General features: G+C 45.8%; 1 protein-coding gene across 4 annotated transcripts in view; it reads left to right on the forward strand.

Moving 5' to 3' along the window:
* Nucleotides 1–9,572: 9,572 nt before the first annotated feature.
* VRK2 (VRK serine/threonine kinase 2) overlaps nucleotides 9,573–14,387 on the forward strand; it is a 58,763-nt gene continuing 53,948 nt past the window's right edge. For 3 of the 4 annotated variants that reach the window (XM_035110924.2, XM_060273142.1, XM_060273144.1), the window contains exons 1-2: nucleotides 9,573–9,694; nucleotides 12,764–12,904. In XM_035110924.2, coding sequence (XP_034966815.2) covers nucleotides 12,769–12,904 — 136 coding nt within the window. In that variant the 5' untranslated portion in view covers nucleotides 9,573–9,694; nucleotides 12,764–12,768. Of the gene's footprint in view, nucleotides 9,695–12,763; nucleotides 12,905–14,387 lie in introns of those variants that run through there. The other variant, XM_060273143.1, reaches the window with a different exon arrangement.

Genomic DNA, 14,387 nt, shown 5'->3' on the forward strand with positions numbered 1-14,387 from the left:
TTCCAATTTCTTCTCTTATTTTTATGTGCTTTCCCCATTTTCCCCGTCTTTCTCTTTAATATTTTCCATTTTATCTTACTCACAGACATAGGTATCTATTCTTTTTGTTGCAGTTTTTTATGTTAATCCTACCAGCGTCTTCACATTTTTACAATATTCCTTTAAGTATTCCACAAATTTATTCCACTCCTTTTGAAACCTTTGGTCTTTTTGATCTCTTATTCGTCCCGTCATCCTTGCCAACTCTGCGTATTCCATTAGTTTAGCCTGCCACTCATCTATTAGCTGTCCTGGTTTCTGACTTGCTCCCATAATGGTCCGCTTTTCCTTAGGACATCCCTATTCTCATCAGAGAAGTGTTGGAGGGTATGAAGTTATCTGACCCCCCCCCCCCCAAGCCAAGGAGATAAGTAACTATACAACCTTTACAAGACATCTGAAGGCAGTCCTGTAGAGGGAAGTTTTTTATGTTTCATGTTTATTATGGTTTTTATTTATGCTGGAAGCCATCCAGAGTGGCTGGGGCAACCCAGTCAGATGGGTGCATACCTTGCCAAGTTGCTGTCAGAATAATAAGGGACCGGGCCGGAAATAGCAGACCGGAAGTAGCGCTGCCACCATTTTGGAACTGGGCGGAGCATGCTCAGAAGTGACTTTTGATGCTGCTTTGTCCAGTTCCAAAATGGCTGCCGCGCCAGAAGTCGCACTGCAGCCATTTTGGAACGGGGCAGAGCAGCATCAAAAGTCGCTTCTGAGCATGCTCCGCCCAGTTCCAAAATGGCTGCCGCGCCAGAATAAACTGGGAAAAAACAAAAAAAACCATTTTTTTTCCAGCTAGGAACAGCTGGAAAAACGGGGATTTCCTGGGGAAAAACGGGAGACTTGGCAGCTATGGATGGGTGGGGTATATATAAAACAAGCTTGGAGGAAGCACAAACTCAGGATGAAAGGGAGAAATGAGGCAAGAGGAAGGCATGTTTTGCAAATCCTGTGATCAACTCTGGCCCAGAAAACCTATGTCCCCACTGTGGAAGGATCCAGAACAGGCGTCTATAGTCACTTATGGACATACTGTTAAGACAATATTCATGGAAGACAATCTTACTCGGCTATGAGTGATTGCCAGAGAAGAAGAAGAAGAAATAGTAATGTTGTTGTTGTTGTTGTTGAATAGGATGTTCCTATTTTCATCGAAGAAATGCCGGAGGGTATGTAAGAACAACCAGCCATCTTCCTGCTTCTCATGCCCAACAATTGGTATTCCACCACGGATTATTCCAACATGGAACCACTCTACGTTGCAAAGGATTCTGGGAGGAGGAGGAGCCTCTTCTTGAGTTGTACAAAGTTCTAATTGCACTTGTTTGGGTTTGCTGTAGCCCTGCGCTTATGGCTGTAATAAGATTCTAAATTAAGTTGTGTAATGTTCCTTTTTAATAGGGTTGTATAAATAACCCAACAAAAATTTTAATGAGTAGAGAGGACTATCATAATCTATCATTAATTTAATTATATAGATGATTTCCCCCCACCCCACCCCCCATATGCTTGTATTTTGAGAGGTGGTCCGCTAGACATGTGTGGAAGCTTCTGATTTTGAACAGTGTCAACCATCATCATTAGCAGTTTTATAGATCTTTAAAACTTTTTGTGGAGTAAGAGATCGGGAATACATAATTCTGAAGCAATTTTCTTTGAGGTCGGTAAAATAATAAGCTACTGGCTGGTGATGGGGAAGTTTTCAAAATAATTTATTTCAGACATCGTCAGCAGTCATTTCTACCACCCGCACCCCTTCCATTTACAGATAAATATTTTTCCTGTTTGGTTTTTAAACTCTATAAAAAAAAAGAACATATCTGAACATTTGTTAAGTCAATTACCCCAGGAGGGGTGGGTCATATCAGCTTGCTAATAATATTTACAAAAAGTGGAATGGAGGGCTGTAAGAAGGGAGGAGTGCAGTAGCAATTGGCAAGATCACTGTTTAACCAGCTTCCAGCATTAACAAAATTTATTGCATAAAAATGGAATTAAACTGTATCATGAAAACTGGGGGGTTTTGTATTTATTTATTTATTAATTACAATCAAGTGATGTATCAATTTTATGAAACAAACAAACAAACAAACAAACAGGAAATTGCACTTTCCCAGCTAGAACTTCCCCACACTGGACAATCTCAGAAACAGTAGTGGTTGTTCGCTCACAATGGGCTGGGAGCTCAACCTGAGAGGTTTGGTGGACCTAGCAAGGCCAGCTGTTCCTCACCCCTGCCAGAAAGCCACTGCCAGCCAGAGCAGGCTATACTGTGTCCAAGGCATGTTTCTATGTTTTCCACACTCACATGGGCAAGGATGTTTCTTCTGAAGCAACACACGAATGAACAATTTTTTCCACCCCTCCCACTTCAGAACGATCATCGTATTCATATGCAAATTTATGTACAAGCCAAACCATTAATCAGCTGAGACATCTTTAAAAAGCCCAGGTCACAGGTGCTGTTTACGGTCACATTCCCTCCCTTCTGCAAATCTGTGAACACACACACAAAAAAGTGCTTAGGAGTTTGAACTCGCAGCGCGTCGCAGAACGTTAACAATTGTCCACTTGAGGGGGGGTGGCAGCATGCACACGCGGAAATAACGGGGAAAATAAACCCTTAATCAGTCACCGCCTTGGTAAATTACACTCCTGTGCCATCCTTACTGAGCACACATTCTCCTAGACATAGTACATTAACTGACTCATTAGCTATTTCCAACCATATGGACTTAGGTTTGGGTGGGTCACTTTGATAATATCCAGAGGTGAGCTTCCTTAATTATTGCAATTACGTGATCTCAATCAGGAGGCCAGACAGAAGGAATCTTGCTGGGGACTTTCAAAATGGGTGTCAACGTGCCCCAGACATTGACGGAAATGAGTGGTGTGGCCTTTGGGCGCTCAAGGCCCCCTGGTACCTGGGGAAGTAATTGCCTGAAAAGTTTCTGAGAACCTGGTGGTGGGGATGGAGGAAAAAGCACCATCCGTAGCACGGATAGATCTCTGTTTGGACACAAAGAACTTTCTCTCGGCTGCAGCTTCTGGGGAATGTACTCCACATTTTGCTCGGTTGTATTGCTGATGAGCTTGATACAAGGTTGTTATGTCTCTCCCTGCCCCCCCCTCCCGGTGTAATTTTAGCGATGATATTTTAAGCACTCTCGGACTAAAAGGAGGGATGCAGAGAGGAGGTGCTGAAATGTCAGTGTTAAATACCACTAGGGTGTCACACCAGGCAACAGTGTGAGAAGTCGCAAGTCGACTAGCAACCGCTGTTGCAGATCTAAGGTGTGAAACGGCAAGATTTCAAGATAATTGAGCCATCCGTTTTATCCCTAGCTACAGTTTGCTTTTACCAAAAACCAAAAACCCACCGAGAGAATAAAATGAAATTAAAAAAAGGGAAGTGGATCTAAAGCAGCAACGTGTCTCAGTTTGAAAAAAGAAAAATGTAAATGCTGAATCAGGGCAATATTGTTCACTGTATTCAAGGCACTGTATAAATTTAAATGATAGCCCCAGTTCATACTTTTGTTTTGCCATTGATGGAAGCATCGGATAGATTGAAGCCTCCCAGCAACTGTAGTGGTCACTAGACCCCCGAAGGCCACTACAGGCATCTATGCCTTGGAATCTCCTTACTAGCCTCAGTCTGTGCATCAGGTAAGGACAGAATTCCGATTGCTCGCTGACCTTCACAGCCATTAAGAACCTGCTGAAGCTGAACAGGGATTACACACACACACACACACACACACACACACACACACTACCAGCAGTAAAACCGCCAGTGGTATGCAGGGCTGCGATGAGAAAGGCTGACCAGCAACTGTGCTCCCTCCCCCCCAGTTTTCTTCACACAGCGTTTAGACTTACTCCAGGGCAATGTGTGCAGGAGTGCGAGTCTTCGTGAATCCCGAATATGTTCCGGAACGCCGTGGAAAGCCCTTCCCTCAAAGAATTCTGGGCACTGTAATCTGTTAAGGGTTGCTGGGAATCGTAACTCTGTGAGGGGTAAAATGACAGTGTCCCGAAATTTTTGAGGGAAATGTGTTTTAAAGGTGTAGCGTATACGCAGCCGAAAGTGGGCTACTTGGTATTGAAATTAGCCCACAGCAGGGCTGGCTAACCTGTGCCACTTTGAAGGCTGATGAACTCTGCCTTCCATCAGCCCTAACCAGCATGATGGAAGTTGTAGTGCAGTAACTTCAGAGGGCCACCTGTTTCTTCACCTGACCACCAATTTATGGTGTACGGGTCTACCATACCCTCCAATATTTCTCCAATGAAAATAGGGATGTCCCATTCCATAATGATAATTTTGCTACTGGTATTTATACCCTACACATCTTCCTGGCGGGTTGCCCCAGCCACTCTGGGCAGCTTCCAACATATATAAAAACAGAATGAAACATTAAAAAATAACTTCCCTATACCGTACAGGATTGCCTTCAGATGGCTCAGGGTTTGGAGAAACCCTCCAACATTTCTCCAGTGAAAATAAGGACATCCTAAGAAAAAGCGGGGAATTCCAGCAACAAATCAGAAACCGGGACGGCTTCTCTAAGTGAGGGACGTCCCTGGAAAACAGGGACACTTGGAGAGTGTGAATATATTGCACTGTATAAAATGCTAGATTCCAAAACACTAAGGGAGACCAGGGAGGGAAAAGCCTGAGCCAAAACCTTTTAGGCAATTGAAACATCTGGATTTATGAATAACACTGAGATTCCTCCCCCACCTTGCAGCCTTATCCTCTCTGTAGGGAGATGCCGTAACTCAATGCAAGCAGTAGCAGTCCTGCCATCCATTCTGCGCAGACCTTTGAGGTCTGCAGCTGACATTAGTGATGACCCAAAAGCCAGCACACTTCACTGATGACTACAGATTGTCATAAAGGCATAAGCGGCGCTGGAGGTCAGAGCTATTCTTCAACAGCAAAAGGAAAAGGGGGAAAAAGGAAAAGGAGCAGACTCTTCAGAGAGGCAAGAGCTTTGCAGTATAAAAATAGTGGTGTTGCAAACAGGAAAGAGCACAGACCGCAGGGTGTGGGGTGAAAAACTACAGGATTGCCACTTTCTCTCATTTGGCCAAATGATTGGTTTGTGCTTGGATCTGCTCCTTTTTATAAAACCATAGGCTAGGCGTTCAGCTGCGTATCTCATATTTCAGCTAGAAGGAGGTCTGAGTATAATCGAAGGGACAGCTGCATATTCCTGCCTTGCCGGGCGTTCGACACGATGATCCTCAGGGTCCCTTCCAACTCCGCAGTTCTATGATTTCTATGAGGCAGGAGCTGGTTCATGGGTGGTCCCTTGGTGGAACCATGCAACACATGGTTAAGCTATGGAACTCTCTCCCACAAGAGGCAGTCATGGCCACCGACTTGTATGGCTTTAAGAGAGGATTAGACAAATTCGTGGAGGAGAGGGCTACCGATGGCTACTAGCTACGGTGGCTGTGCTCTAGCTCCACAGTTGAAGGACAGAATGATTCTGAACACCAGTTTCCGGAAACATCTGGAGAATGAGCTCTTGTGCTCAGGTCTTGCTTGCTGGTTTCCCATAGGCACCTGGTTGGCCCATGTCTGATCAGAATGCAGGACTACTTGGACCACTAACCTGGTCCAGCAGGCCCTCCTTAAGTTCTTAATTCACTGCCATGAATTATCTTAGAAAGCTTTAGAAGACTATTAGATGAATTCATGGAGGATAAGGTCCGTCTCAGAAACTACAACTAATCCAGAATGCAGCTGCTAGACCAGTGACCAGGAGCGGCTTCTGGAACCATATAACCCTGGTTCTAAAGGATTTACATTGGCCTTGGTCCTGTATACTTGAAGGAGCATCTCCACCCCATCACTCAGCCTGGACACTGAGGTCCACCTCCACCTTCTGGCGGTTCCCTCACTGTGGGAAGTGAGGTTACAGGGAACCAGGCAGAGGGCCTTCTTGGTAGTGGCACCCACTCTGTGGAACGGCCTCCCTTCAGATGTCAAGGAGATAAACAACTTTCCGAAGACATCTGAAGGCAGCCTTGTATTGCGAAGTGTTTAATGTTTGACATTTGCCGTGTTTTTATTATGTTGGAAGCTGCTCATATCCTCCTCCTCCTCATCTAGGAAAGGGGTGGAAAAGGCCCTTGGCTCAGTGGCAAGAAGAGCAGCTTCTTCACATGTAGCTGGCTCCAGGTTTGATCCGTGGCATCTCCAGGTTGGGCAGGGACAGATCCTGTCTGAAATCCTGGAGAGCCCCTGCCTGGTAGCAGGGTAGAGATAGTAGGTAGAGAGCAACAGTCAACCCTAGGTCCCTGGAATGCACACCCAGGTCCCTGGCAAGCATTACATTCATGTTCGTTTTTAGGTTTACACTTAAACCACCCAGAATGAACGCCAGACTGTGTGAAGTGGCTCTGATTTAAAGACTCATTGGCTTCCCAACAGCCCACAGACAGCAACAGGAAAGAGAAACGAAAGCAAAGGAGCAGGAATCACCTGACAAAGGTTCTTTCCAAGTGACTCATTTGGGTAATGATGCAATGAAAGTTTAACCGCTTTCTGTTCCCCACTGATTTCCGCAGGAGACTGAAGCGTCCACTAAAAACAATGGGAATTTGTGCTTAACCCTGACCGGATCATGCCCAGGGCCAACAATTTTGATGAGGGGCTTCTTCTATGTGCATTCGCCATCGTATCCCTGCACTCTGCCCCTTCCTTTTAACCACAGGCCTTGTGATCTCCCCCCCCCCTCCTCCCTTCTTTCAAAGTCATGCCTGAAACCCTGGGAAGTTCAGTGCGACTTACTCCCAAGTAAGTGTGCTTAGGGTGGCAAGTACGTAATGCAGACCTCTGGCAATGGATGATGTGAACATCTGCACAGTTGATGCTGCGGGACTCTGGGAAAGGAGACAATGAACAATAAAACCCTTGCAAAAAAAACAACAACTACTGCACACATACCCCCAAGTCAAAATAGAAACACTGGTTTGGGACAGGAGGAGTGTTTGGGGCAAAGGAAATAGCTATTATTTCTGCTAAATTGTTATTGTTGAAAGATGCGTCAGTCGGAGCTACTTCTGCATAAGTCCATCTTTTCCATAAACAACACATTGGTCTTTGGATGGTGGGCAAATTCAACATAGTTGGGACTAGGGTGGGGACGATCCAGGTTCACATTGCTGTCTTGCTATACCCTACAACAGTTCTCTGATAAAAGTAGGGGCGTCCCATTCCAGAATGATAACTTCACTATTTATACCTCACACATCTGAGAGAGGGAGAAAAAGAGGGCACGTTTTTAAATAGCTCAAGTAGCAACGATCAAAAAAGTTGTTTAGCATTAAGAACGTAAGATGCACACTGCTGGGTCACACTGCTGGACCAGGTCACATCTGGCCAAGCATTCTGTGCTCCCCAACCTGCCAAATGCTTTTGAGAAGCCCAAAATTGGGATGAGAGTACAGTACTCATGATCCCACTATAGCTCATCTGTACTCAAGAGACATACCAACTGTCACTGGAGGTAAACATGGAGCCATCGTTATTAGTGGTCATTGGCAAGCCGTACACCCCATGGATTTGTCCCATTCCCTTTCAAAGCCATGTTGATGGCCGTCACTGCACCTTGTTGCGGGGAGTTCCAGAGTTTAATTGTGCACCAGTGTGGTGCAGTAGTTTTTGAGTGTTGGACGAGGACCAGGGAGACCAGGGTTCCGATCCCCACTCAGCCACGAAGCACATTGGATGACCTTGGGCCAGTCACTCACTCTCAGCCTAACCTACCTCACAGGGCTGTTGTGAGCATAGAATGGGGAGGAGGAGAAACTGTGTGCACCACCTCAGTCTCCTTGGAGGAAAAGGCAGGCTAAAATGCAGCAGATTAATAATAAAATAAACCAAAGTGCTTAGGATTTAAAGAGCGGGGGCAAATGTTTGGCTTGCTTCTGTCCTGGATGCTTGAGCTGAGACTCCTGCATTGCAAGCGGTCAGACTAGATGACTCTCGGGGTCCCCCTTCCAACTCTAGGATTCTTGGACTGTTTGCAAGGGTGGCGCCTTCCTTCTCGATCCATCTTCCCAGCCTGCCTAATGCAACTAGACGAGGGCAGGCGCAAAGAAGCTCAGTTGGTAGAGCAATCTTAATCTCCGGGTCGCGGGTTCGAGACCAGGGTTGGGCGACAGATTCCTGCCTGGCAAGGTGGGAGTTGGGGGTTGGTCTGGATCAGTACCGGATTTACGTATCAGCTAAGCAAGCTATAAAAATTTAAAGGGAAAAAAAACCACCAGATGTACATTTCCAAAATACAGGTGAAACTCGGAAAAATAGAATATCGTCGAAAAGTGCATTTATTTCAGTAATGCAACTTTTTATTTTTTATTTTAGTTTTAATTTTTACAAATGCTTTCTTTCGGAAATCCACAGTAATAAAACAAATAGTTACAATAATACAAAAATAAACAAAATAAACATCGCTATTACATTTCATTAATTACATTCTGTTTATAATTGACACACCTAATGACACATAATTACAATTACAACAAATAAAGGCTTGACATATCTTGCTTTGCATGTCGTGCATCTATCTCATATATTGGTTTCACCTTTTAAATTGTGTTACTGAAATAAATGCACTTTTCAACGATATTCTAATTTTCCAAGTTTCACCTGTATAAGATAAGAAACAAATAAAATAAAACCTACATACAGCAACAGTGTTTTGTGTTGTATAGATCAGGCATCCTCAAACTTTGGCCCTCCAGATGTTTTGGACTACAATTCCCATCATCCCTGACCACTGGTCCTCTTAGCTAGGGATCATGGGAGTTGTAGGCCAAAACATCTGGAGGGCCGTAGTTTGGGGATGCCTGGCTGTAAGTAATGGGCCCTACCTACTCCCTAAAATATCACTGGTTTGCTCATTTCTTTATATAGGGTGCCTACATTCTGCATGTGAATGGCTTTAGGTCCATAAATTACCATATAGCATATATTCAACACACACACAAAAAAAAACACCAGCGACAATTTGTTGTTGACAACGGGCAGCTGCACATATAAAGGACCCCATTACCTGTTTCAGTGTATCTGAAGAAGTGTGCATGCACACGAAAGCTCATACCTATGACAAACTTCGTTGGTCTCTAAGGTGCTACTGGAAGGATTTTTTTAAAAAGTTTTCCCATTACCTTCAGTAGCTTAGGGCCTCATCAAACCTAAACCCGGCCCCGGGGGTTGGGGTTGGTCTGGATGACCCTAGCGCCCCCTTTTCAACTCCGCGATTCCGCGATCGCCCCTAGCGCGCGCGCGCTGGAGCCGGGTGTTTGTTTTGCTGAGGAGGCCTGTCCGCCGCCTCCGCTTCCGATAGGCTGCTCTCGGAGACGGGGCGGGGCGCGCGCGCGCGCGGACGCTCCTCCCCCTTCCCCTCCCCCCAGCAGCCGGCCGGCGACTCCTTGGAGTGCGTCCTGCCGGACCACGTGACGAGGCTCCTTGGCGTGGGAGCGGCGCTCTGACCGGCTGCCGTCACGCTCGGCCGCCCATTCGCCCGGCGCCTCAGGAAGGAGAGGAAGGAGGGGAAGAAAGGAGGAGGATACAAAGTTTCCAGCGGGGAGAGAGAGAGACCTTCCCGAGCCCCGGAGCCTTCTCTCCGCGGTAGGCTGGGGACTTGGCGGTCTCTTCCAGAAGAAGGGAAGGAGGGGGCAAAATTAGGCGCTGAATAAGGGTGGCCCCCCACCCTGAAAGTTTGGGGTGACTTGAAAGTTTGAGCTAGGCCAGGGCAGGGGGAGGCAGGACCGCAACCCCCCCCCCAAACCATAGAATGGTAGCGTCGGAAGCACTGCCGGATTTACTTAGAGTATATGCTAAACAAGTTATAGCTGCCTTAGGGTCCCACTCTTTTGCCCCCCCCCCCCAAAAAAAAAATCAAAAGGGAAAAAAACACCCTAGATGTGCATTTCCAATATATAAGGGGGGAAAAACCCAAATAAAATAAAACCTACATACAGGTTTTGTGTTGTGTAGGCTCCTATGATGTAAGTTATGGGCCCCCAATTATTTTAAGTTTGAGCTTAATAATTATTTCACTGTTAATATACTTCTTCCTAATTGTATTTTAATTCAGCAATTACTTTGATAAAATACATATTTTGTTACGTGCAAATGGCTTTAGATACCTATTAGGTCCATAAATTACCATATAGCATATATTCAACAACAACAAAAAACAGTGACAATTTGTTGTTGACAAAGGACAGCTGGACATATAAAGGGCCCCATTACCTTCAGGAGCTGAGGGCCTCATCAAACCTAAATCCGGCCCTGGTCGGAAGGGACCCCCCAGGAGTCGTCTAGTCCACCCTCCCCGGAAGTCCAGGGGATTCTTCGGAATCTTGTTTTTGTGTTGTATCTTGGATATGTGATTGTAAAACATGAATATGAAAAACCAAATAAATATTTTTTTGGGGGGGGGGAATCTCTAGTGAAAGAGGAAGCCCTGGCAAATTGCCTGTTCCAGCTGAGGCTGGTGGGTGGGAGTTGGGAGGGCAGCAGTATCTGGTGGGACACAAGCTCCCCACCCCAAGCTTGGCAATGTCCATAGCTGCCAAGTTTTCCCTTTTCTCATGAGAAAGCCTATTCAGCATAAGGAAATTTCCCTTAAAAAAAGGGAGAACTTGGCAGCTATGGGCAATGTCTTTCCTCAGCTTCGTCAAAGAAATAATGGACTCTGTGGTCCGCTTCCCTACCCTCCTGTCCTCAGGCTCTTTGCAAATTTAGATTATTATTTTTTATAATGTAAAAGTATTGCCGAGATTTTTGGGAAGTGGAGTGTAATATTGCAGCAGTGGAGTGGTGGTTTCAGCCAGCCAGCCCCTTCCAGGGTACTCCATTCCATTCCTACCCACTTCCCCCCTCCCTTGGGAAAAGACAGATATTCTGCATCCACTAGGCATGCTCTTTCAGCTGCTTTGGGCGGTTCCCTTTTGAGTTTTCTTCTCACTCCTTTTTAGGGCTGGGATTCTCTGCAAAATTTAGTCTCCTCCCTCCATAGGTTCTGTGGTGCATCCCTTTTGTGCAGGAGTGGCAGTGTTCACTTGGGGAATTGAGTTTGCTACCGGTAGTAGCGTGCAGGCTACGGTAGGTGTGGCTCATGTATTGCAAAGATTCCTGGGAGTTGAGTGGGGAGATGCTCTTAAAAAAAAAAGTGACTACAACTGTCTTATACTATACTATACTCACTTAGGGCAGGTCCACGCCACACATTTAAAGCACATGACTTCCCCCAAAGAACCATGGGAACTGTAGTTCCCTCACGGAGCTACAATTCCCAGTACTGTTAGCAAACCACAGTGCCCAGGATTCTTTAGGTGAAGTCATGTGCTTTAAATGTGCATTGAATGTGCTCTAAATGCATGATGTGGTTCTGTCCTTAGTCGGGAGTAAGTTTTGCTGCGTTCAGCATGACACCTGAGTAGATACGCATAAGGGGATGGGATTTTTTATTTTATTTTTAAATGTGTTTCTTTCCCCTCTTGGTTTTAATGTATTTGTGTCAGGATTTTGTCTGTCTGTCTGGTTTGTTTTAAGTCACTTTGCAAGGTAAAGCAACTAACAAATTTAAGGGGGGGAAATGCAGTCTGGGCCAAATAAGAAATCACGATCATACACATATATGCTGCTTACAACACATAACATGAGCAGTAAACAGCAATAGATAACAATAGTTAGACTACAGTGACAATTCTATTATTATAGTTGATAAATGTCCATGAACATTATATCAACAAATTAACAATTCACGAATGCTCCATTGAATAAGCGTTATTGTCTGGCTCCTTAAGTCAAGGTTGCAGTTGCCAAAATGGAATGTCTAGTTTCCATTTTGGGGCAAGACTGCTCTAAAGTCTTATTTTTCAAATGGTGGACTGACTGTGACTGAGTCTCAGTTAAACATCTGGCTAGTTCAGATGACAACCCTGAGCTAGGTTAAGAGCTTTGAGAACTTAAATAAGATAAGTCACTTGATCCAGAGACAGCCCACATTTATATTGGTCTATTCCGTGGGGGGGGGGATTTGGTTCTAGAAATTCATTCCAATTGTGCAGATAAAATATAACTGATAGAATTCTACAGGAAGGGGTATTAGTGTGTGAAAACAGTCCAGATCCAATGATCTCCCCAGATAGTGGAGATGTTGTTGTTGTTTAGTCGTGTCCAACTCTTCGTGACCCCCATGGACCATAGCACGCCAGGCACTCCTGTCTTCCACTGCCTCCCGCAGTTTGGTCAAACTCATGTTCGTAGCTTCGAGAACACTGTCCAACCATCTTGTCCTCTGTCGTCCCCTTCTTCTAGTGCCCTCAATCTTTCCCAACATCAGGGTCCTTTCCAAGGATTCTTCTCTTCTCATGAGGTGGCCAAAGTATTGGAGCCTCAGCTTCATGATCTGTCCTTCCAGTGAGCACTCAGGGCTGATTTCCTTAAGAATGGATAGGATAGGTTTGATCTCAAGAGTCTCCTCCAGCACCATAATTCAAAAGCATCAATTCTTCGATAGTGGAGATACCAGGTGCCATTACTTGGTCACAAGTGGTTGAAATCCAGGTGCAAAATGTGCCTGGCGCCTGGCTAATTTCGAGCACTGGGTAGAGTGGGGCATTCAGTAAATAATATATAGATGAAAGAACTTTTCATGTGTGACTGTATTCCTTTTCTCCCATTCAGGTGTGATGCCTCCTAAACGGCAAGGAAAAAGCAAGCTCCCCACTCCTCTTCAAGAAGGGGTAATACTGAAAGATACCGAAAAAAGAGAGTGGAGACTAGGGCGTATGATTGGCCAGGGAGGATTTGGGCTAATCTACCTAGGTAAAGTATAGATCATCACCTGAGTCGTTGCAATGTACTGCCTTTGCTGTTGGTGATTTCTGGGTGTTTGTTTTCCTTCCTTATAATTGTTAGTTCTTCAATCTCTCTGTTGGCTTCATTTCTTAACTAGTTCAATCTCTGTGTTGCTTTCATACACAACTTTATAACCATAAGGCACAGTTGGGGGTACTTGAGAACTCTGTTCCTAAATCAGCCTTTCCCAACCTGGTACCCTCCAGACATTTTGGGTGACAACTTACGTTATCTCTGAGCACTGACTGTGCCTGATGGAAGCTGTAGTCCAAAAAATATGGAGGACACCAGGCTGAGGAAGGCTATCCTAGATTACCCTATTCCCATCTCTAAATTATTCCCATACAATTTTTAAGCCAGCACAGATGCTGGTAATATGTAATTTCTGGGTGCTCACGACTACTACCCTAAATAGCAACACTGATGATATTCCTAACTTCCACAGCTTCAGAAACCAGTGTTTGACTTTCAGAGCTGACATTAACCTTTAGGAGCAAAAGTGAATTGCTTTGGGATTTCTGGATGTCTGTCTTGGCACTGGAAGCTTAACTGGGCTATGCATGGTGTCTTCAGACACATCTCAGCTCCTGGCCATCTGCTGTCCTGTCCCCGTGCCCGTTCAGAAGGTGGCATGCCAGTTTCAACAGGGTCTAGATGCCAATTCCACAACACAGCCAGTGCCACAACTCGGTGCCAATTTAAGGGAAACATATCCTTCTGGATTGTCCGTAATCCACCTAACAGCAAAGATTTATGCAGGTTCCTCTTTCTAACCCATTGGCTTGCATCCGTGCTGTTGGTTAACTGAATAAGGAACAACGAACCTAAGAGACAGTGGCCAAATGAAATCGCTTCCACCTTGCGGGATAACTTCAGGAGTAGAAAAGACTTAAAGCAGGGGTTGGCAAGGCTTACCTTGCCTGGGCCAGCTCACTGCCGCGAAGTCCCCTCTGTGGGCTGAATTGCGTCCGGGTGTGAGCGTGAGCGCCCACAATTTCCGTCATCTACGCAGACGCGATTTCCGGCGCCGTGAAAGCAAGTCCCTGTGCCGCGCCGTGCTAGTTTAGCGCAGCACGCGGGGACTCGCCAAGCGGGTGGCTCGGTTCGGGGGTGGCTCCTGGGCCAGTAAAACGACCCCCGTGGACCGCTTGTGGCCCATGGGCCTTAGGTTGCCGACCCCTTGCTAAGGAGTAAACCCTGGAATGAAATCCCTAAGAAGGTTGGATGGTGCCTTGTACGCCTCCTTCCAGCAACTCCTGCAGCCAAGCTAGTGCCTAACATATTGCTCTGCTTTCCTTTGGATCACATCAGCAAGGCCGGGAGGGTTCATCTGGGCAGCCCAGGGCCTCCATACACACTGCCCAGCCTGGGGAGGTCACTCCAGTGCTGCTAATGCAGCGGTTTGACTTCACCCCCACAGGCACACTCCATTGTCTCTCAAGACCGACAG

The sequence above is a fragment of the Zootoca vivipara genome, chromosome 3, assembly GCF_963506605.1.
Source record: "Zootoca vivipara chromosome 3, rZooViv1.1, whole genome shotgun sequence".
NCBI classification, from domain to species: Eukaryota; Metazoa; Chordata; class Lepidosauria; order Squamata; family Lacertidae; genus Zootoca; species Zootoca vivipara.